We start from the raw sequence: 22,590 nt of genomic DNA, 5'->3' as shown, positions 1-22,590 counted from the left end.
ACTTTTCCCCCCCCTTGTTCAGGCTGGACGTTTCGCCCGTTCTCGCTCCGCTCCCCTCTCGCTTAAGTCGCTCATCTCCGAGCGGAAATCGTCACCATTGGCTTCTTGGCATTTGCAGGTACTTTGCATATCCCACCGTGACCCGCTGAAACCAGACGGGTACGCACGAGGTTTGCTCTGCGATGAAGAGAATTTGAGACCTCGCACGCGGGCAGTAGAAGCCAGATGCGCGGACAATATGTTCGAGTTCAAGCTCAGTACACAGCAGGTGACGAAAGAATTGGGCCTACCACCAGTATATCTTCCTCCCCGAATTAAAAAAAAAAAGTATTGCACCCATATTTATAGGTATGTCAATACAAGAAGAGCCGGACGCCTTTGAGCGCATTCAAGACTCGCATCTACGTCCGGATATCTTGGGTCCAAGTATCCATGTTGAAAGGATAGCAAGCAGCATTGCCGATGGAGCTTGGAGGCCCAGCGAGCTCTTCTGCCACCCGCTGCGAGACTCGTACATACAATCGGATTGGACGACCTACAACCCCTCCCTCCTTCCTGTGGGTGTTCACCGGTTTTTTTTTTTTTTTTTTACAACTGTCACTGTCTTTTGGCAAATATACGAAGGGAATTCGATAGGTAAGCAGCAGAACTTTGCGTCTCTTCTTTTTTTTTTCTTCCTCTCTCTTCACTTTCTTCCCATCTGTGTTGCCTGTTACCGTCGCGAAAAAACTGGTACGCACAGTTGCATGGTTTCTCTACTCTCTCTAGTGTGTCTAATAGTTTGATATACCCCTTTCCCCATTTTCCCTTCTTTCGTCCATCCGTTTGCTTTTTTGTCCATCTATTCGTTCGTCCATCCATCCATCCATCCATCCATCCATCCATCCATCCATCCGTAACCAATCAAACCGCAGGGGGAATTCAATGACGTTTATTCCGCGCCACAGAAAAAACAAAAGTTGGCAAGAAAGGTTTTAAAAAAAATGTGAGTGAGGCCTCAGGCTCAGGCAAGAACAGAGGAAAGAAAAAGAGAAGAATTATTGATATGGAGAATCGTAAATAATGCTGACCAGCACGGCGTGTGTGTGTGTGTGTGTGTGTGTGTATCTACATCGAGTAAAAAGGGAAAAACAAAAACACAAAAGCAGCAGTGGCCACAGGCGGGGTTTGCCGAAGGGGCAGGATAGTTTCGTCCCGAGGTAAGTAGTAGTAGTTGCCCCCGTTCCCAGCTTTCTGCATGCCCTGCCCTGCCCTCATCATGCCGCCGTGGTGGGTGGTGGTTGGTGTGGCGGCGACGGTTGATGGTGTCCACCGCTGGCCTGTGCTTGCTGTGCCTGCTGTTGCTGCCGCTTGCCCGGGCCCCCGCTGGTGCCGCCGCCGCCACGTGGACGGTGGTGATGCTGTTGTTTGCGAGGGCCGGCCGGTGGAATTTTCTCGGCGTTGACAGCGGCAGGAGCCGCCGGGAGGGCAGGGGAGGAAGAGGGCATGGGAGCAGCGGTGGCGGCGGCGGCGGCGGCGGTGATGGAAGATGAGCGAGGATGATTGGGAGGCTGCTGCTGGTGTTTACCGGGTTTACCGCTGCTCTTCTGTTTCTTATTCGACTTAGCCGCAGACGGTTTGGTCGACGTGGCGGTGGAGGCGTCAGGGGTGGTGGTGGTGGTGGTGGTGGTGGTGGTGGGTATTATTGCACCTGGAACGATAACGGAATCTGGAGCTGGTCCTGGACCGGCTGGCCCAGACCCGGCGGCGTTGCCCTTCTTGCCCCGCCCACCACCACCATTACCCTTCTTCGCGCCCGCCCCACCGGCCTTCGCATGCGCGGTCGACTCGTCTCCACCGACAGTAGCTGCCTTCTGCTCACCCTTCGCCTTCTTGCCTGTCTTCTTCGAAGAAGAGCCAGCACCGGCCCTGGCCGACGTATCCTTCTTCTCCCGCCTGGCCCTGTCTCTCTCCTCTTCCATGACTCGCCTGCTCTCCTTGTCCCACCACTCCTGGAACTCCTGCTCCTGCTGGATTTCCTGCAAGCTGCGTTTCGCCGCCGCGGCCGCGATCGACTCCTTCTCCGCCTGCTGCATCGACAGGATGTCGGCCAGACCCATTGACAAGCTTGCCTCCGAGTGCGATGGCGCCGAGATGTGACGGATGCTTTGCGGGATTGCCGGGGTCGAGGACGAGGGGGCGTCTGGGCGGGGGATGGCGAAGCCTTTGCCCGAGGCGGGCGTGACGTTCTTGTTGCTGGATGGTGAGGATTGAGGGAGTGATGGCGCAGAGGTGGGTGCGGTGGGCACGGCGTTTGCTGACTTGGGTTTGGAAGCTGGGCCGTTGTTTGCAATGGTCTGGCGCATTGTTAGGTTCGGGCGAACCTTGGCGGGCTGCTGCTGCTGCTGCTGCTGTTCTTGTTGTGTCGGAGTCGGCGATGTAGAACTCATAACGTCTTTAAGCGCGACCTTCGCCGCCGGAGGCTTCATCTGCCATGGTGACGCTGCGGGTCTGGGTTCATTGTTCACTGGGCTGCCTACACTTGCCTCGGCCTTGCCTGCTTGTTGTTGCAGCTTCTTGCGCTCTTTTTGGGAGAGTTTGGTCGCAGCGAAGGAGCCAGTTGAGCGGTCATCCTTGGCTTGCGCGGACAATGCCAGAGAGATGTTAGACGGCTGGGTCGAAGAAGTTTCAGCCATGATATCTTTCATGTCCAGCTTGCTTGTCTTTAGAGGTGTTGTGCCCCAAGGCTTGTCGGCGGGACGAGTGATCGATGTGGTTATTGAATCCAGAGGAGTACCCAGACTTCTGGGGGTATGAGATAACGGGCTTGCGATTGCAGAATCAGGACCTTCTCTTTTGGACGCGGCCTTGGGGATTTGCCATGGACTCGACGTCGGAAATCCGAGAGAAACATCTTGAACTGCCCCGCCAAGGGCTGCCGTAGGAGACTTCATTGAACGTGACGCGTCAGGGTCAAGCTCATTACTTTCCGGGTCGACATCGTCGTCCATGTCGAACATCAAGTCCGCAACGGAGCCCTTGCCCTTGAGCGCTGGCGCAAGCGTCGGGCTCTCCTGCGCCGCTTTGAAGTCCTTGGCCGAGCGTCGTCGTGATTTTTGCTGCATGGGCGAAGACTGGTCATCGTAACTACCGGCCTTGAGCGACGTGGACAAACGGGCAGGGCTATCAGCGTATTTGCTTTGCAGCATAATAGCATCAACCTTTGCCCGTCTCCGGCGATCGATTTGCTCCGCCAGCTCAGGATACTTCTCGAACAGTAGCGCTTCGGCACGCCCACTCTTCGCAATGGGCAGACATGCAACCTGGTTCTCGCGGACGATTTGATCCAACTCAAGGATAAGATCCTCGTCCAGCTCGTCGAGTACTCTGTAGTTTGCTGTTAGACTATTATCGACCCTTACAGATTGTCATACGTACCCGTTCTGCAACACTGCCTCCAGGCTGAGGCAGATGTACTCGAGCCCAGCATCCTTGAACTCCGTCACCGAGCACGGCGAAAGAGCATTGAGTAGTTGGCAAATGTTGCGAACATTGACTACAATATTGGTTAGTATTGTGCACATGTTTGTCAAGGCTAGTCGCACTCACCGTATCGGCCAATGACTTGCTGGCAGACTTGCGAGAGTCTGTCCAGCATCAACTCGTTGGCTACAGACAAAACATCCATGACGTGATCCAGGAACTCGTTGAGGGCTAGGAATTCGCCGAAGTTGTCTGACACGAAATCATCGAAGAGCTCATCGCCCGCATCAGCGTACAGATGCCGCAGAACCAGTTCGAAAATGTGCAGCTCGATGTGCTTCAAGTCGATTCTGATGGCCTCGGAAGGATCGGATGAGGCCTCGCGCCTGCCGGCGAGCCAGAGGCCTGCTGCTCTGCCCTTGAACATGCCCTCGAAGAAAGGACAGCGCTGAACCATAAGTGCACTGTGGACCCTGAGCTCGCTATCTGCGAGTTCCAGTATGACGTCCCCGTTGTCGAAGAATGCGGGATCTTTGATGGCGAGCTCCATGTCCATGGTCAGAGACCGTTTCGGTCTCACCATCTGGCGAACGGCGGGTTCAAGCTGCCTGAGTTCAAGTTTTGAAGACAACTTCATGAGCTCCGTCCGGACCTGACGATACCTGAATGCCAACTTCGGATACTGGCGCGTGTAGTGCCAGAAGTCTACGATATTGTCGGTATAAAAGTACAGGACGAAGTTGAACATGGCGAGCACATCTATGCCCTGGAGGACGAGTAGAGTTCGGCCACGATCATCTTGGTCCAGAGAGAGAACTTCAGGAAGGGAGAAAGTGCCGGTGTGCTGGAATTCAGCGAGGCCTTGCCGAAGGACCTTGCTGCGACCAGCGAAGATCCACTGGTGCACAGGAATGCGAACCTCGGAGACAGTAGACCCGATGACCATGTCAAACGTCTCATCATCTTCGTCGATGCCGAATAATGCGTCCTTCAAATCTTGTTCGAAATCTTTCGACTCGAGTGCACGTCTCGTCAGAAGCTGGATCTCAGACGCTTGCACATCATCATCCAGCCCATCGTCTTGCGTGGCCCAGTCTCCAAAGGGCAACAGCGGGAACACGTCGTCCCAGAGCGTGGGTGAATCCACCTGCACCTGAGTCTTGGTGACATCGCAGTCTTTCCGCACGGCTGCGTAGGCGCCAAACGCGGAAGCTCTAACGGCTGTGACACGGGTGAGGCCTGGGACGCGAAGGAACTTGTAGTCCTTTGGCTTGTACTCTCCCGTACCGGAAGCGGTTGCGTCCTTGATCTTTGCTCTCTTGACTCGTCTCCATACAGTGCCAGCCTGCGTGGTCAGAATGACGGAGCCATCCTGGTCCACATCGACGTCGCGAGCAGCCATGTCGCCCTTTTTCAGCGACCAGATTCTGTACGGTTGGGACAGTGCTCCGCGAATCTTGCTTGGATTTGTCGTGGATGCAGTACTGTCCTGTCCGGACTCTGAACGCTTGCTCACCGCAACAGTGTAAATCTCACCATTGGTCGAAAGCGCCGAAATGTTGTCACCGCCTGCAGTCACCTTGCAGATTCTGTTTGGCGTGGTGTCGTATTTCGTTGTCAAGAAACTTTGCTTGAGGAAGTAGTTTGAAAATCCATCCAAGGGGAACGAAACCTTGGCATAACCGTAGTTTGCAAAGACCCAAACCTCGTGATTCTCAAGTAGGCAGACAGTGGCCCTTTCAATGGCACTGACCGACTTGATAGGCGAGGAGAAGAGCGAAGCGGCGACCTTGCGAGGAGTGACTTGAGATTCCAAGGATCGAGCGTCCGAGTCAACGATACCAAGCTGACCCTCACTTTTGCCAAAGGTGTAGAGCGAAGAAGATGTGTGGGCAACGGAATGAATCCTCGATGCGGCAACACCGACGACAATCTCTTTCTTAAGAGGTCCAAAAATCTGTCGTGGCAGAAGCTGAACGGGGTCCTCATCCTTGAGCGTCTTTGGCAGGCCATAGCCCAACTGGCCATAGCCATTGTTTCCCCAAGAGAAGATTTCTCCTTCATCCGAAAGAGCTAGGGAATGGTTTTGGCCGAGCGCTACAGCAATAACCTTCTTCTTCGCTAAAGCGCCTCCTTCAATGCACGTAAATTGAAACCGAGTAGTCTCATCTCCAGTGCCAACCCGGCCACCCGGTCCATGGCCACACATGTAGAGATTTGACTCGGGATCCGTGGTCAAGACAGCAGTGGAAAGCTTTGACATTTTCACGTCCTGGATCAGAAGAGGCGTGCTCCTGATGACAGTGGGGAGGTCAGAGACGGGCATGCTGTGGATCGATGCCAATGGAGACCAGTCATTCACGGAGTCAGTGTTGGCCCAGTCTTGTTGTTTGCGCTCCAGATGTTCGCGGTAAAACCTCCTCAACAAATGGTCCGGCCTGCGGAGAATGATGCGCTCGGGAAACTGCCGATCGTCCTCGTCGCCGAAACCCAGAGTGACATTCCTGTTGCTGCCGAACGTGAAAAGCTCATCGCCATGGATGTCCATGACTGGCGCGAGCTTGCGGCGCGCAGGCCTATCCTCTCCGTCGCCACTATCGTCGTATCCAAAATCATCGTCATCCTCTCCGAACGCGTCCGCTGCGGAGTTCTCCTCAGGTCTCAATGTACGGTCTGCAATGGTGGCCGCAAACAGATCTAGTGGGCCATTCCCTTCTTTATCCTTGATTTTGACCAAGCCCCCCGCATGTTGTACCACTCCACTGCTGCCGTGTCCGAGCGCGTCGAGGACATCGCGGTCCATGATGGAGCGTGCGATGGCGACATTGCCAAAGTAAAAAGCGCGGTGCAGCGCCGTCCATCCGTTCTCAAGATCTTGCGCGTACAGGTCGGTCAAGGGGTGCTCAAGGAGAGCCGTGGCAAAGCCCAATGCGTTTGCGGAGGTCGAGGAAGCCGCATGATGCAGAAGGGTCAGGCCGTTCGCATCCTTGGAGTTGACGTCGGCGCGGGTCAGCCCTGTCGCAGACCGGGGAGTTCCACCAAAATCGCGACGCGCCCGCGTGGTCAATGTCGGGGAAGTTCCGAGACTCCCGGGACTCCCTATGAAGGCGGCTGGACTGGCCTGGCCGAAGGATGCGCCGGTATTGATCCTCGGCGCAGACGGGCGCGCAAAGGAGGCGGTACCTTCCAGCAGGTGTCGAAAAGCCCCGACATCATCTTCGAGGTAGTATTTCCAGAGATATCCGCTCATGTGCTGGATGGTGGCGGGGAGACGTTCCCTTTGGCTTCGGCAGGTGCACCTCGCTATTGACTATGACGAGTCAAAGCGTGTTTAAAGGTGCGTGTGCGAAGCGTAGAGGACGACTCCGGAGGAGGGGGTCGAATTCGCAGGGCGCGAAATATGGCCCGGCGATGACAGGTGGCGGATGCGGTTGATAAAGCGCGGGGTAGCGGAGCGATGGGCGCGCGTTGAGAACGAAGCTGCAGATGAACGAGGCGGTCGAGAAGTTGGCGCGTCGGTCGGGCGTACGGCGGCGGGGATTTTAGGTGAAGGTTGAGAGGTTGAGAGGGAAGTGCGAGGCGCGGTTGCAGTGGCGGGCGGGAGCGGAGCTTAGCGGGCTAGAGCGGCGCGTGTGGACGACTCGGGAGGGGAGGTCGATGACGATGCGCGGGGCCGGCAATTAGGCGAAGGGCACGCCGATAAGGCAACAACTCATCAATGAATCACGATGATTAATGCGATGGGTTCGAGCATGCCGGTCATCGCTACATCATAAATAATACCGTGAGGTGTTCAGGAATGCTAAACACTAGCCCGAGTCGCTGGCGCCATTCCTGGCTACCAATGATTGTGCCGAGCGCATGAGCTTTGAGCTCTGTCACACGTGGGAGCGCATGTGCCTGATTTGAGCCCTGGGATTTGACACCCTTCGTTTGCCCCGGATAGTCTCCGCACCTCTACCACCCTTCGTCTCCACCGCCAAGTCGCTGTCAGAGACACGACACTTCATCAAAGGTCGAGCACACACGTCACTACAGGGAAGCAGAGGTCAGATTAAAGTTAATTATGCCGGACCAGACTAATGCTTAAGTACAGCCGAACATGTGACGGGTAAAAGAGAGTCGTTCAGTCAGTCGAACCGCAACAAATGCCCCATGCTAGACCTTCAACGACCGGGATATAAGGCTTGCCAGGATCATTTTTCCAGGAGGACCAAGAAGGCAACAAAGAAGACAAGAACAGCCAATCTGCATGCATCCAAACACCAGTTCCTGGATATCAAATGCTTCGTGAGGTGCGTATCGTGCTCGACTCGACTACAGCATCAACATGGCGACGAACGCAGTTGCCGCCATCGTGCCGAAGAGCGCAACCGTCGCGGTCGATCCGGCGCTGCTCGAGTCGGAGCTGCCGCTGGAGCCGGCGCTGGAACTGTCGGCGCCGCCCGTCGAGGCCGCGGAGCCGGAGCTGCCGCTGGACTGCGCGGCGGCGGTGGCCTCGGCGACCTTGATGCCGTACGACGTGGCCACCGAGGGCGTGCCGGTCGCGGGCGTCGTCGTGTAGGTCGAGGTCGACGTGGTCGAGACGGTGCAGCCGGACCAGGTCGTCCACGGCGCGCTGGTGCCCCAGGGCCCGTCGGTCCAGCCGGACCAGGTGCTGGCCGGGCAGGCCGAGCCGCCCCACCACTTCGTCCACGCGCCCGTCGTCCAGTCGCCGCTGGACTGCCACGGGCCCCACGGGGCGTTGCCGCCGAAGGGCCCGCCCGAATGGCTACCGCCCCAGCCTCCCGCGCCGCTGCCGGGGCCCCAGCCGCCAGGGCCGCCGGGTCCTCCTCCCCATGAGCCGCCGGGCCCGCCGGTGGTCCAGGGCCCGCCGGATGTCCATGATGTCCATGGCTTGGTCTTGGTGCTCCAGACGGAAGGGTCGTAGTCGCCGTTGGAATTGGTGGCCCAGCCGCTGGCCCACGAGGACCAGTCTGACTTCCAGCCCGAGTTGGCGCTGGTCCAGGAAGACCAGTCTGATCGCGTGGACCAGTCAGACGGCGCGCCCGACCATGCGGTGGTGCCGGTGCCCCAAGGTCCGCCGGGCTGGGCGGTGGCTGGGGTAGCGAGCGCGGCGACGAAAGCCACCGCGGTGAAAATTTGGCTCATCATCTTGCAAAGAAGATGTTGGTGTAAGGTCGAGCAAGAGAGGTTTGCGGTTCAGAGGAAGGCAGTGAATGAAGTTTTGCGGGGTGGGTGAACAATAATGACACGAACCTGCACAGGACCTGCATATATAGGTAACCCCAAGCCAGCATACGCGTCCTCCAAGCCAACGTCATGCCTGACATAAGTATGCCGATGCGTAAGGGCGAGAATTCCGGACTCCGGTAGAGACTGGGGGCTGACGCGTTCCGGAGGTAAGCATCAGCCTCATGGTGAGGGCGGGCTTGGGTAGAAACTTTAGGGATCTTCAGCCTTATGATCTCACTGGATTGGACTAAGTTTGAAAGTGTGCGCGGTGAGATTTGCGTCGGGATTGATGAGGGGAGCCGCACCAACACGAGAGGGGCAAAGCAGGCATGGCAGCCCAGTTGCGGGGAAACCCCCCTGCTAAACTTGATTGGGGAGTGAGCTGGCAGCAAGATGCCTTTTTCAGATGCATCGCTGCTGTCGTGGCCTGCATAGGCGACGCGTAGACGAGGCGTTGTGTGCTGACGGGCTGCACTGGTTGAGGGAGCCGACACGCTCCGATTGATCACCTGGCACTTCGGCCGAGCTCGACTGTTTCAGTGCCTTGAGATCTCACTGCTCAGTAAGCATAGTTTGCTAAGTTCTTCAAATCCCCAACGTGAGTCGAGGGAGTATGCTCGTACTGTACAAAGTCTTGCACTAGATGCTTCCATCATACATCCCCAACGCCCTGCTCACATTGCTCGTCTCTTTCTCTTGAATGGCCGTCGTCATCGCTGCGCAGATGGCGTCAACTACCTGAACTCCTCCATGAACTTGCGGTGGAACTCCACAATACGTCCAACCCAGTCCGTGCCTGGTGCGAGGAAAGTGGTGCGGAAGTGGTACGTTCCCTCCTTCTGGCCGAACCCGGAGCCAGGCACAGTGCAGACACCGGTCGCGTCAAGCATACGCAGCGCGTAGAACTCATCAGCTTGGCGGCCTTCCTTCTCGGCCTGCTCGATCGCCTTCTTCGGGAGGTTGATGGTCGGGAACAGGTACATCGAGCCCTGGGGGACAGTCAGCTTATGCGGTTCCGGAGATTAATGAGGGGAAGCTTACGGCAGGAGAAGCGCACTCCACGCCCTCCATCTTCTTGAAGGCCTCGAAGAGCGCCATCGCGCGGTCATGGTAACTCTTGTAGATTCCGTCGTGCTCTTCCTTATACAGGGGATAGCTCGGCTCGCCCTCCTTGGGCGGGTTGACCATCATCTCAACAAAGCACTGACCAATGACAGGAGCACAGAGTTGAATGGACACGAACTTGTAAATCTCGGCCTTGACCTGGGGATCAAATCCGACCATCTCGTAGTATCCACCACGGTGGCCGCATTCACCCACCATGCCCTTGGAGATGGAATGCAGGGAAGCAAGCTCCAGCTCGTCGTACTTGCCAGGTTCCGCCTTCTGCAGATCGCGCAGCGCTTTCTTGAACGAGATGAATTTCCCGCTGAACACGTTTGTCTGGTAGACCTCGTCGGCCATGACCACCAAGTTCTTCTCCGCCGCGAACTTCAGAACACTGCGAATGTCTTCCGCGCTCAAGCTGGAACCAGTCGGGTTGCCAGGGTTGATGACGACGATCGCGCGCACGTCAATACCATCCGCGACAGCCTTCTCATAGCCAGTCTTGATGTCTTCCAGGCTGGTTCCCCAGTGCGACGCCTCATCAAGATAGTACGGTACGGCCTGGGCGTTTAGGACGGAAAGTGTGGCGGTGTACAGAGGATATTGGGGAATCGGGACGAGGACACCGCTCTTCTCGTTTTCGCAAATGATGTGGAGGAGCGCGTTCACCCCGGAGGAGGCGCCGCCGCTGAGGAAGATGTTCGTGGGGTCGGCCGGGTATCCGTCGCGTCCTACTACAGTCAGAACCACGTGTCCCACCACACGGTGCTGCAGAACGTACTCTCGATGTATTTGGCAACCTCCTCCCTGACAGCCGGCGAGCCCTGGCTCTGGCTGTATGCGCCGACACTTCCGACGTCCTTGAGCAGCTTCCTCGCCCTGTCGATGACATCCTGCTTGTAGCCCAGGCTGTTCTTCAGTACGTCCTCATGGTCCAGCAGCAGAGGGTTCTCTATCAGGCTGGCGACCTGGCGGAAGAAGGTGAGAGGCTTCTGGTCAAGTTGTTGCGGGTTGCCAATGTTAGCCGAAATGACGGTGTCGAACGGAAGGTCGCCCTTGTCGCCCTTGGCCAGCCGAGCGCGGTACTCCTCGCTCTTGACTGCGAGCTCGCCGCGCACTGCGTACTTGGCTTCCTTGACGTGGGGGTTGATGTTGTTGATCGAGAGAGCCTTCATCTTGGCGGGGGTGGAGGAATAGGTGCGGGCGGTGACGGCGGGGAAATGCGGAGGTGAGTGCGGGTGACCGGGTTGAGCGCCGACAAAGGCAGCGGCGGATGCTATATAAATGCGACTTAGCACAGGTGCTGGGACAGTTATTCAGCTTTGGCGGAACGGAAGCTGGCCCGAGGGTGCACATGTGGCCGTCATCGGCGCTGGAGCACGAGGGGTGCGCGCAGTGGGGTAGGCTGCGGCGCGTGGAGAAGAGGGCTCGTACCGCAAATCGGCGAGCGCAGGGCCGCCGGGGTGACTCGACTGCATGACTGTAACGTCCTCGCGGCGCGGCTGAGTGTCAGCCGGCGCACAGCCATGACGGTGCCGCGCTCCTGACGCGTGGGGTGTGTGCGGATGTCTGGGCGGGCTTGTCCCACTGTGCTACCTGCGACGCGCTGAGATCCTGATGTAATTCACGCTGCAGCGGTTGGTCAACGCATGTCGCCAATCTCAACCGTGGTGCTGGTCCAAGGGTCCGGGATCGCCGGTCGCTTATCAGGCGCGAGAGGAACCTGGGCGGCGCGGCAGGGCGGGGCGGGCAGCGAGAGGGAGAAGCGGAGCAGAGCTTGGAACTCGGCGGCGACGGGCAGCATGTTTAAATGTATGCTGGCGGAACGGCTCCTCCCTTCCCGCCGTGGCCGATGCCGCAGCTACCCAGGGCGCGAAGACATGGCTGGTGCAACATTTGTGCGACCTGTGCGTCGTATCAAAGCGGAAATTCGCGATAAGCATTACTCTACGCTTCGTGCACTTGCGAATCTGAGTCTTAGGCCATTACAAATTTTCTGCTAGCTCCCCCACATCCTGCGCCCCGACAGCTCAACCCCGTTCGCTGCCCCGAAGCCTGACCGTCTGTCCGTACTTCTGGAGCTTGGTGATCAGCTGGTCGCCCTGCTTGACCACGTCGTTGTATTGCTTGTTCTTGTCGTCCGGTCGGTTCGTCTCGATGATGCCGCGGACGCGGTCGACGGTACACGGCACGCGATCTGCCGCAATGAACTTGGAGAGATCCCTGTTGAGACGTGTCAGCTATTCTCCCTTCGCAGAAGGCTCGGCCCGGATTGACTCACTTGTCGAGGAAGTCCATGGAAACTCCGAAGTCGTTGGCCATGCTCTGGAGGCCAACGACCCTGTAGCTCTGGAGGAGCTGCTGGTAGCCGCGCAGGCGCATCTCACGGACAAACCAGCCGCGGTGCTCGTACAGGTAGCGATCCTTGCTGAGGAAGTTCTCCTCGACTGCGGCCAGAGCGAGGAAGAAATTGCGGTAGTTGCCCTGGTACAGGCTGTTGACGAGGTTTGCCAGCGGGCTGAAGTCAATCTGCGCCTCCGTATCCGGGTTCGTCTGGCCCAACGTCGTAAGGTTGACCGCAGCTGCTCCGGGAGTGGTCGAGCTTGTCGTGCCTTCGGGCTTCTCCTCGTCCCCAGCAGCAGGGCCTGACGAAACAGCACCTGTCAACGCCGAGAGCTTCTCCTCGCCATCGCCGAGAATTGCCTTGATCTCCGGTGCATCAACCACCTTGGACTTGAAATCCACACGCTTCAAGGAGACGGAACCGGCGAGCACGGCGTATATGACGAGGTTGGAGTAGCTGCAGAGCTCGTAGCTCGTGAATGTGGACAGGCTGTCGAGGAGCAGCGGCGCGGCCTGGTTGTAGCTGCGGACGGTGAGGTAGTGCAGCCCAGAGTAGGCCTTGAGGCGGTTGCGGCGGTCCCAGTCACCACCGCTCTCAACCAGCGCAGTCGCACGCTCCACCGATTTCTTGACAAGGATCTTGTCGCCGAAGAAGAGGCCAACGCGGACAATGGCAAGAACGATATCAATCTTGTTGCCGAGGATGCCCGTGTTTTCGAAGACAGCTTCGTATGCTGCGATCGCCTTGTCCTGATTGAAAACCACTGTTAGAGAGTTCCCTCGTAGGTGCGAGGCCGTGGACGAACCTTGTCTCCGACACGCGTCCAGAATTCTGCCCTCTTGCCTCGTGCCGTCTGAATCTCGGTCTCCCCGGCCTTCTCGACCGCCTCGTCCTCCTCCTTCTGTATAGCTTCCAGTTCCTTCTCATTATCCGCCTTCAGCTCCTCGTAGAGCTTCTCGTCCCACGGTAGGGTGACGTTCAAGGCCGGCTGCTTGGTGGGCGCGAGCAAGCTTCCTATGCTGGATGACGCTCTCCTCGGGCGGACCGGCTGCTGGGTGGAGCCTTCACCAGAAGCGTTCAAGATACCCTCTGAGGGGTGCGCCAGGTGGCGGTAGAGGGGCGCCATCTTGTGTTCCTTGATGGCATCTTGGAGGATCTTCAGCGACGAGTCCTGGGTGGCCTTGGACGAGTACGGGTTCGTGATGTGGAAGATGTGTTGCGACAGCTGAAGGTCGGGGTTCTTGGCGTACTGTGGCTCCCCCATGGTGAAAGATGACCGGAAACGGGAGACGGAGGGAGGGAGATAGCGACGGGGCGGTTGGGGGATGGATGACGAGGAAGGGTGGTGGTGACGGAGCTATGGGTGGTGGCGGCGTGTTGATGGAAGCTCGTTGTCGCAGCTCGGCGGCGGCTAGTCTTCGGCGTTTGGCGTCACAGGCCCAAGGAACAGCTCGAGAGCCGCACGCAGCTTCCTTGAACCGCCAACATTGTCTGTCAAACCCATTGTTCGATCACCTGCACCTGCTGGTCACCATCTGACCGCCTGCACTCCCGGTCCTGACTTGCAAACTCTTGCCGCAACCTTTTCCACTGCTGCAACTCACAGACTTCAACCCATCCACGCCACCGGTCAAGCACACAGGGATCCCCGCCTCGCCATGCCGCAGGAACGAGGCTTTCCCTCGAGCAGCCAAAAGCGCGGCCGCTCTCATTCCAGATCCAGGTCACCTCCACGCAAGCGTCCCGGTGCCTCAGCCCGTACAAACCGCGACCGAAGACCCCCTCCCGGACCTGGCAAGTCTCGGTCAGATGCAAGAGATCCCAGCCCTCCGCGCTCACCTTCGCGCTCCCCACCCCGCCAGCTGAAGCGTCCCGGCGGTGCTGCACGTATCAGTCAGGCTGAGCGTGAGGCTGCCCGCCGTCGTCAAGAAGAACGCGATCGAGAGTTAGAAAGAGAAAGGCAAGCCGCTGCCGCCGCCAGAGGTGTGGGCGATGTCGTGAAGCAGCACTACAACGCAGTGCCTGAACGTGGCCGTGAATGGCGCAAGACGGACAGCAAAATCAAGGGACTGCGGAGTTTCAACAACTGGGTGAAGTCATGTATAATCCAGAAATTCTCTCCAGGTGATGAGTCTCTGGGAGAATCGAGATACGGGGAGAACATTCTTGTGCTGGACATTGGGTGCGGCAAGGGAGGCGATCTCCAAAAGTGGCAGTCAGCACCTCGTCGTGTCGATTTGTATGTCGGCATTGACCCCGCGGACGTTTCAATCGACCAGGCGAGAGGTCGCTACGAGCAGATGAAGAGGAAGCCATACCGTGGTCGGCCACAGCACGTTTTCCACGCCGAGTTCTTTGCGAAGGACGGTTATGGCGAATGGCTTGGCGATATCCCCATCATTCGCGATGTCGGAATCGACCCAAGCGTTGGGCCAGATAGCGGCGGTGCGGGTCGGTTCGGGGGCGGAGGCTTCGACGTGGTCACGATGATGTTCTGCATGCACTACGCCTTTGAAAGCGAACAGAAGGCTCGTGGGATGCTCCGCAACGTTGCCGGCTCCTTAAAGAAGGGAGGGCGATTCATCGGAGTTATCCCTAACTCAGACATTCTCTCGGCTAAGGTGGAAGAGTTTCACAAGAAACATGGCAAGGGTAAGGCTTCTGAGGGCGGCGCCGACGGCTCGGATTCGCCTACGTACGCTAGTGATGACGACTGGGATCCTGAGAAGCCTGCGGAAGAGCCAAAGGAGGAAGCGCAGCCTGCAGAGAAAGAGGAAGGTGAATTACCCAAAGACGAATCTGTCGAGTGGGGCAACAGCATATACCGTGTCAAGTTCCCTGGGAAGACGCCGGCAGACGGTGTGTTCAGGCCTCCTTTCGGCTGGAAGTACTTCTACTTCCTTGAAGAGGCCGTGGAATCAGTACCGGAATACGTCGTGCCGTGGGAAGCTTTTCGAGCGTAAGTGCAACCAGTCTGAGAATAATGGCACATACTGACGCTTTTATTCTAGCCTTGCGGAAGACTATAACCTGGAGCTACAATACCGGAAGCCGTTCAATGAGATCTGGGATGAAGAGAATGGCGATCCGACGCTTGGTCCATTGAGTGAGCGTATGGGTGTCAGAGGCAGGGATCGCGGACCGTTACTGATTCGCGATGAGGAGATGGAGGCCGCAAGTAAGATTTCACTCCCATGTTACAAAAACAACTGTTATTGCCATGCTGACGCCAATTCACATAGGCTTCTACCACGCCTTTTGCTTCTACAAGGTCTAAGCGTGGGCTCAAACCAACTTTCCCGGTGGCATCGGCTATTTCTTTGCATGGCCTTCTATCCCAGTCTTCACCGAAACCGACCTACTTTAGTTCGGAACTTTGCGCACTAGTAATTGCTTCACTCAGAAGTCTTATCAGCTGTCGGCATTCGACGGGGGCCTGTTCTATCTAAAGAAGTTGCGCGAGGTCCTCTACAAGCTTTTGGCAGTCAACGGTTGCACGATTCAGAGTGGGTTGCCCGCAGAATCTAGTTTCTTTTGCGATCTCCAAGTCTACGACCGGGCTAGAGTATTACCGTACTAGACACGGTGCTTCAGAGATTACTTGCCGAAGGCATGGCCGCAATTCAAGAGGGGAGACTACCGAGGCCGCCAACTACAAGACACCACGTAGCAGAAGTGATCTCAAAGAGATCCTCAGTATAAGATGAAGTTTCAATAATCAGTCGAGAGGACAGTCACTGTCCTTGCACTTTCTGAGCAGACAGCTCTTGTACTAATACAAGGAGTGAGTATCTTGATCTCAGCAGCTGTTCCGTTCATCAGGATTTCCTAAAATCGACGTCCCACGTACCATTGGACGTTTACCTTCCGTATCTTCTATCCCACGCATGAGTCTCGAGTTTATTTGCTAAAATTATCTACTCTTCAACAGCTGATGAGCATGCCAAACATCAATGAACAGCTACAACGACTTCAAAGGTGCCCAGGAATCCGGGGCAGCTCCAACTACATCCCTCGCGATTTCGAATGAAAATTCCCTAGCTTCTTGATATCCTCGCTTTTGTTTCTAAATCGTCTCGCACAGCAGTGATGGCCCTCACGCCAAATGAGCACACCGGTGGCATATTCTGAGCGTATTGGACAAAAAAAAAAACCGTTCCCTGCAAGGCTTCTACACAGTTGTTCTTCATGAATCGCTTTGGGGGATCTAAGTATACTCCGGTTTTTGATGGATGGGTAGTTGGCTGGGAGGAAAAGAAAATCACATGGAGTGTATTATGTACATACAGGCATGCATCGCAGGTTCAATGGAGAAAACTTTGATGGCCCAGAGGAGTTTCGGCGATAAGCCGATAGTGTGGAGTGTCTTCACTGGCGAAGGATGGAAGGCTTATCTCGAGTCACGGGCACAAACCAAGCTTCGCCCAGGCCCGTTCGCGCGACGGAAGCGACGCAGGCGAGGCTTGAGCCAGCCGTCCCCGCCGCGCCACGCCCCGGTCCTTTCTCCTCCTGCGCGAGCCGCTGACGCCGGTGTAGAGACAGCTGCGCTTTGAGCGCGGAGACAGAGACGACGAGAACGGTCATGGGCAAGGCCTGGATGCTTGGAGTCGGCGAGTCGGCGCAGCAAACTAATTTTCCTTACTTATCGAAGGAACGGCAGCCAGGCTTTGGGATCCCCGTACTCCGTACCGGTACGGTAGTCGCCGGTTTACGTCTCACATTGCAACCCCACCAAAGCCTCGGTCGCCGCGTCGCAAAGGGCAAAAGCTGGCGAATCGGCGTGGGCTTTTGCGGCACGCCGCGAGGCCGTGCGGCTGATGGCCATGTCCTCCTCCTTCGCCAGCCGAGCTAGATGGCTTTAGTGGCCAACGATGCATGCATGCGTGTGATGCGCCGCCGCCTATCGCCGCTGCAACCTTGCCTAGCACCTCAACTTCGCCGCCCAGCCCTCTTCCCTCTTCTTCTTCGCTCTTCGCGCCCACTTTCTCCCAACCAGCAGCCTCGACCTGACTTGCCCAGGCCTCTTATATCCTCCGTCCGGCATCCAACAATTGATTTCTTTTGCACCTTGTCCCGCGACGGTTCTGGGCCCCCGATTTCAAGACCTCACCTCTCCACCAAAAGCGCCACTAGAGTCGGGTCTTTGAGGTCGCGTGTTTGTGCTGCGCATACTTTTCCTCGCCCTTGCCCTGCGTGTCCTGTGCGAGTGCATCTCCCCAAACCCACGACGGATCCCAACGCAGCAACCATGGAGCCCCAAAGCGACAAAACCGTCGAGACGTCGTCTTCAGAGCCCCGCCGCAACAGCTATGCCGCCACCGAGAAGAGCCGCTGGGAGAGGCTCTGGCCTGTCATTGCCTGCGGAGCCGGTGCGTCGACCTCGTCCATTGCCATGGTGCCAGCACTGACGTCGCACAGGCCTGTTCAGTGACGGCTACCTGAATAACGTGAGCCCGTGACCGTCCAGCCCAACGCAACCAACCGTGATGCTGTGAGAATGTGCTCTTACCGTCGCTACAGGTCATTGGATCCGTCAACACCATGCTCAGCAAAATCTACCCCACCACTTACGCCAACAGCTCCGCCCAGAACAACGTCTCGTCCATCACCTTCGCCGGCACCGTCGTGGGCATGCTCTTCTTCGGCTACACCAGCGACCATTTCTCGCGCAAGTGGTCCCTCATGGCCTCCACTCTGATCATCATCCTCTTCGCCATCCTCGGCACCGCTTCCTACGGCGCCGGAGGCAGTCCTGCCGGTCTTTTCGCTGCCCTGACTGCCTATCGCTTTTTCCTTGGAATCGGAATCGGTGGAGAGTACCCCGCTGGTAGTGTCGGTTGCGCCGAGAGCACGGGAGAGCTGAAGAGTGGGACGCGCAACAGGTGGTTTATCTTGTTCACCAACGTCCAGATCGATATCGGGTGCGCTTGCAATCTCTTCTTAGCAGCTTCGCTTGACTGACAGTTGAGTCCAGATTCGTTGTTGCCGCCATTGTGCCGCTGATCGTTGTAAGTATCTCTCCTTCGATGAAGCGGATCCGGATGAACTCATCACCACCCCCAGGTCCTCGCAACATCCGAAGACCACCTCCGGGCCGCATGGCGCATCTGCCTCGGGCTCGGAGTCATCCCGCCCCTCTCGCTCCTCTGGCTGCGTCTCAAGCTGCAGGAGCCCGAAGCCTACAAGCGCGAGTCGATGCGCGACACGACGACGCCCTACTGGCTCGCGCTCCGGTACTACGGCTTCCGGCTGTTCGTCGTCTCGCTCATCTGGTTCATCTACGACTTCTCGGCCTACGCCTTCGGCATCTACAGCTCGACCATCGTCTCGAACCTGCTCGGCGCCGACGAGCGGCTGTGGAAGTCGTTCGCGTGGAACGTGCTCATCAACTTCTTCTACATCCCCGGCTGCGTGCTCGGCTCCTTCCTCGCCGACGTGCCGTGGCTGGGCCCCAAGCGCACCCTCGCCCTCGGCGTCATCCTGCAGGGCATCGTCGGCTTCGTCATGGGCGGCTGCTACGCCAGTCTCGAGCAGCCCGGCAACATCGCCGCCTTCTGCGTCGTCTACGGCATCTTCCTCAGCCTCGGCGAGATGGGGCCCGGCGACAACATCGGGTTGATGGCCAGCAAGATCAGCGCCACGAGCATACGGTGAGTCTTTGTCCCCCCTCCCCCCTCTCATTCCATCCTCTCTCTCGCCTCTCCCCCCACTCACTCACTCACATTCTCTGTTCTGCCACACAGCGGCCAATTCTACGGCATCGCCGCCGCCGTCGGCAAGATCGGCGCCTTCGTCGGCACCTGGGTCTTCCCCGTCATCCAGGCCCGCGCGCCCGACAAGACGCGCGAGGGCCAGGACCCCTTCTGGGTCGCGTCCTCGCTCGCCATCTTCGCCGGCGTCGTCGCTTTGTTTTTCTTGCCCGACGTCGGCCAGGACACCATCGACGAGGAGGACGTGAGGTTCAGGGAGTACTTGAGGGCGAACGGGTTCGATACGAGTTTGATGGGTTTGAAGGGTGCTACTAGTTCGGGGGAGGTGGAGACGGGGAGTGGGATTGTTGGTCAGGGGGTGAAGGTGTAGGGAGGGGTGGTAAGCTGGGGGGAGGACGGTGGGATGGAGTGGTGGGCGGTGGTCCGATTGAGGTGGAGGAGGCGTTGGTGTATGTAAGACTATGATGATGTGAGTGATGGAAATGGGAAAAAAGTTGACGAGAAATCAGTTGAAACTCCATGGACTGCTCAACTCCCTTCCTTATCCCTTTGAGTAGCTAACGATAGAACGCAGGGCATACTTTCTGCTACGTTGATCTACATTCTCAATTTACCCACCTCTACTAAAGTAACAAAAACTCTATCCCAGGTATATCAGAACCGACCGGTAAACGTCACTCATCAGCGACACAGATGAAATAAACGGCACGACCGCATTCCCTCATCCTACTCTCTGTCCATCCCATGCCCCAATCCTTCCTTCCCCTCCTCCAAAAAAGAGAGAAGAAACCAACCGTTCGCAATCCCCTCTCTCTTTCCCTCCCTCGCCCCCCAACAACCCACAAAACCAACCCTCCTCCCTCAGATATTAAACCTCCACCTCACATCATCATCGCCCTTAATCCGCTCTCCACTATCCCCCTCCACCGCCGCCTCCCTCCTCCCATTCTCCCTCGCCAACACCCACCACAACGCCGCCACAACACCCACATTCGCCAACAAATACCCCAACGCAAACGCATGCCCCAACACATACCTCGGCGCCGTCGCCGGGCGATACAACTGCGTCCCCAACACGGCCCCCAGATTGCCCACACTGATCTGCAACGCGCACGCCGTCGCGCGCTTCGTCTGCCCGGCCACATTCATCGCGGGCCACGCGAGCGCCAGCGCGGTGGCCGGATAGATGCCCGCCGCCGCGAAGAAGGTGCCCGCGTACGACACGCCGGGGCGGGCCACCGGATCGGGGTTCGCGAGGAGGACGACGTAGCCGACGGCGGCGAGGGCGCTGGAGGCGAGGATGAAGGGGGCGCGGCGGTGCAAAAGCGTGGAGTAGTGCGCGACGGCGACGGTGAGCAGCGTCGCGAGGGCGTAGGGGGGCACGGTGAGGAGCTGGGCGCGCGCGGCGGTGTAGCCGAGGGACTTGATGATGCTGGGGAGGAAGAGGGAGAGCGTGTAGAGCGGGAGGGAGAGCGTGTGGAAGGCCAGCCCGTACAGCCAGCATTTGGGGTCGCGGAGGGAGTGGAGGACGAGCGGCCAGGAAAAGGGCTCGGCGGCCGTCGCGTCCGAGTCGGCGGCGAGGCGGGTGGTGGTGTGGGTGCGCTCGGCGGGCGTGAGGAAGGAGGCGGTGGAGGGGTAGTTGGCGATGAAGAGGTAGGCGAGGAGCGAGACGACGATGGTGAGGAGCCCTTCGATGATGAAGATCCAGCGCCACCCGTTGAGCCCGCCGACGCCTTTCATTTTGCCGATGCCCTGTGGGTGGGGCGTTAGTGAGGGAGGTGCGGAGAGATGGTGGCTCGGGATTGGGTGGTGGATGGAGAGCGCGACTGGAAATTGTGGTTGGGAAGAGTGGGTGGAGAGAGGCTCACATATGCCAAAATTCCACCGAACGCGCCAGCCAAACTGGCCGCGCTGAAGAATAGTGCTACACGGTAAACTCGTTCGTGCCTCTTGTACCAGTTGGATAAATAGTAGACGACACCGGGGAAGAGGCCGCTTTCGGCAACACCGAGGAAGAAGCGCACGGCGAAGAAGCCGGACAGGTTCTGCGTGATGCCCATGAGCGTCGACACGATTCCCCAGACCAGAGTGAGCGTCGGGAGCCAGAACTTGGGAGTGGTGCGCTTGAGGATGACATTGCAGGGAATCTGTCCGTTTTGAGAAAGTGATTAGCAATTGCAACGTCAAGCTGCTGCGACTGCACGCGACGGCGCGGTCGGGAGGTGTACTGACTTCGAAAAGAACGTAACCGATGAAATACAGCGTCAGGGACGTCAAGTACTGGTTTCCGGCTGTGCAGTGTTAGCACCTTGTCTTTCAACTGAACGGAAGGAGACTTCAAGACTTACTCATTCCAAGATCCTCGGTCAACCCTTCCAGACGGGCGTTGGCAACTTTCCAAGGCATTAGTGTTCCAGCTACAGTCAGGGCGCGTCTCTTATTTACTCACCATTGCTCCGGTCGAGGAAAGAAAGCAGATAGAGAACGATAACGCCGGGAAGCAACTTCATGTCCAACTTCCTCAGCAATGCCTTCTCGTTGATGCCGCTCGCTCCCAGTTCGACGTCCGAATCCACCGGCGAGGAAGTCGCATCGCCGTCGGGCCGTTGCTCGACCTTCTTCTCGTTCTCGGGTACTGAGTCCGCCATTCCGTCGTTCAGTTGCGGTTAATAAGCCGTGGTTGTAATGTCCTGGCAGGCTACAGAAGCAGTGCCGTTCAGATAACAAGACACGGTGCGCAGGAAAGATATGGATGTCGTCTAAATAGAGGTAAAAGGGAATCCCTGGCGGTGGGGCAGCCCTTTTTCCAACCGAGCAGGTTCACGAGCCGTGGCTTGGACTGATGACGAGACTACCAGGCGAGATGACAGCAGCGGCGGACCAGTCGGAGAGAAGGCTAAGAAGAAGGAAGAGAGGGAAGGCAGCCACGTTCGGGAAAGATGTATGCGACTCGTTTGTGGACGGCGATAACGTGCTCGCAGTTCGGTCAATCCAATGGGGAGGGATGGAATCTCATTACTCTGTAGATCGACACACCACGTTCCTCGGCCCTTTGATGACGACAGGGCTGAAGCAGGAGAAAGCGGAGAAAGGTCGAAAAGGCGGGTTTGGATGGAGTAAGAGAAAAGTGCAGAGGACAGCAATCCAGACACTGGGCGCATCGGACACCCCAACCGCTCGGCCTGACATCAGAAACGGGATGAATAGTCTCATCGCACCAAGAGCCAAGTGATTCGGCGGCGGACGCCTCAAGGGTGCTTGAGCTGCTTCGGCCATTGGCGCGGCGGGTGGCAGTAAGAGTTGCGGGGTTGGTGCGAATTGCCGTGGGCGGCTTGAGATGAGGTGATTCTGGATCGGCATTGCGAGCATGTCCAACGCCTTACCTGTTTCGGATCCTTCCCCAGAATACTACATAATACAACTACCGATGCCCGCGACCAGTCTTTCCTTGCGTGCTTGTGTCGCTCATCGGCTTGGATCATGCTCTCTATCTGCCTTTGCAGAATTTGAACTGATGATTTGTCTGTATCGCAGTGCGGATGACTTTAAGTAGGCGGCCTACCTAGAACCTAGCCAGAATAAGTACCATCTCCATCCACCACACCACATCAGAAACCGCACCGCAAAGCCATCCATCCACAAGAACAAAAGAAAAAAAAAACCCCCCAACCCACAAAAAACCGAAAATAAAAAAGCCAAAAAAAAAGACTAACTACAAACACCTCTCAAACG

The 22,590-nt window shown here is 57.5% G+C and overlaps 7 protein-coding genes across 7 annotated transcripts; 2 read left to right on the top strand and 5 right to left on the bottom strand.

The window, feature by feature from the left end:
- Window positions 1-1,256: 1,256 nt before the first annotated feature.
- On the bottom strand, window positions 1,257-6,712 carry SLS55_002864 (uncharacterized protein; the record flags this gene model as incomplete). The annotated part of the gene is made up of 3 exons (XM_066774344.1): window positions 1,257-3,384; window positions 3,418-3,535; window positions 3,589-6,712. 3 exons carry the CDS (start codon window positions 6,710-6,712, stop codon window positions 1,257-1,259), a joined length of 5,370 nt encoding a protein of 1,789 aa, XP_066634463.1.
- A 1,067-nt stretch (window positions 6,713-7,779) lies between these two features.
- SLS55_002863 (uncharacterized protein) lies at window positions 7,780-8,616 on the bottom strand (the record flags this gene model as incomplete). The annotated part of the gene is made up of 1 exon (XM_066774343.1): window positions 7,780-8,616. One exon carries the CDS (start codon window positions 8,614-8,616, stop codon window positions 7,780-7,782), a length of 837 nt encoding a protein of 278 aa, XP_066634462.1.
- Window positions 8,617-9,431: 815 nt separating this feature from the next.
- ALT1 (alanine transaminase) lies at window positions 9,432-10,979 on the bottom strand (the record flags this gene model as incomplete). Its single annotated transcript, XM_066774342.1, has 3 exons — window positions 9,432-9,686; window positions 9,739-10,535; window positions 10,586-10,979. 3 exons carry the CDS (start codon window positions 10,977-10,979, stop codon window positions 9,432-9,434), a joined length of 1,446 nt encoding a protein of 481 aa, XP_066634461.1.
- Window positions 10,980-11,834: 855 nt separating this feature from the next.
- On the bottom strand, window positions 11,835-13,412 carry RPN7 (proteasome regulatory particle subunit; the record flags this gene model as incomplete). The annotated part of the gene is made up of 3 exons (XM_066774341.1): window positions 11,835-12,027; window positions 12,086-12,897; window positions 12,954-13,412. The coding sequence occupies 3 exons, from the start codon at window positions 13,410-13,412 to the stop codon at window positions 11,835-11,837; spliced, it is 1,464 nt and encodes a 487-aa protein (XP_066634460.1).
- Window positions 13,413-13,806: 394 nt separating this feature from the next.
- ABD1 (mRNA cap guanine-N7 methyltransferase) lies at window positions 13,807-15,425 on the top strand (the record flags this gene model as incomplete). The annotated part of the gene is made up of 4 exons (XM_066774340.1): window positions 13,807-13,871; window positions 14,130-15,107; window positions 15,160-15,326; window positions 15,391-15,425. The coding sequence occupies 4 exons, from the start codon at window positions 13,807-13,809 to the stop codon at window positions 15,423-15,425; spliced, it is 1,245 nt and encodes a 414-aa protein (XP_066634459.1).
- Window positions 15,426-17,396: 1,971 nt separating this feature from the next.
- Window positions 17,397-19,228, top strand: GIT2 (glycerophosphoinositol permease; the record flags this gene model as incomplete). The annotated part of the gene is made up of 5 exons (XM_066774339.1): window positions 17,397-17,543; window positions 17,669-18,069; window positions 18,123-18,156; window positions 18,212-18,798; window positions 18,892-19,228. The coding sequence occupies 5 exons, from the start codon at window positions 17,397-17,399 to the stop codon at window positions 19,226-19,228; spliced, it is 1,506 nt and encodes a 501-aa protein (XP_066634458.1).
- A 491-nt stretch (window positions 19,229-19,719) lies between these two features.
- On the bottom strand, window positions 19,720-21,506 carry SLS55_002858 (uncharacterized protein; the record flags this gene model as incomplete). The annotated part of the gene is made up of 5 exons (XM_066774338.1): window positions 19,720-20,610; window positions 20,727-21,005; window positions 21,067-21,149; window positions 21,207-21,251; window positions 21,308-21,506. The coding sequence occupies 5 exons, from the start codon at window positions 21,504-21,506 to the stop codon at window positions 19,720-19,722; spliced, it is 1,497 nt and encodes a 498-aa protein (XP_066634457.1).
- Between the last annotated feature and the right edge of the window lie 1,084 nt (window positions 21,507-22,590).

This window comes from Diplodia seriata, assembly GCF_021436955.1.
Source record: "Diplodia seriata strain FDS-637 chromosome Unknown scaffold_3, whole genome shotgun sequence".
NCBI lineage: Eukaryota > Fungi > Ascomycota > Dothideomycetes > Botryosphaeriales > Botryosphaeriaceae > Diplodia > Diplodia seriata.
The sequence above is the reverse complement of the archived record's forward strand: the minus strand, read 5'-3'. Positions and strand labels throughout refer to the sequence as shown.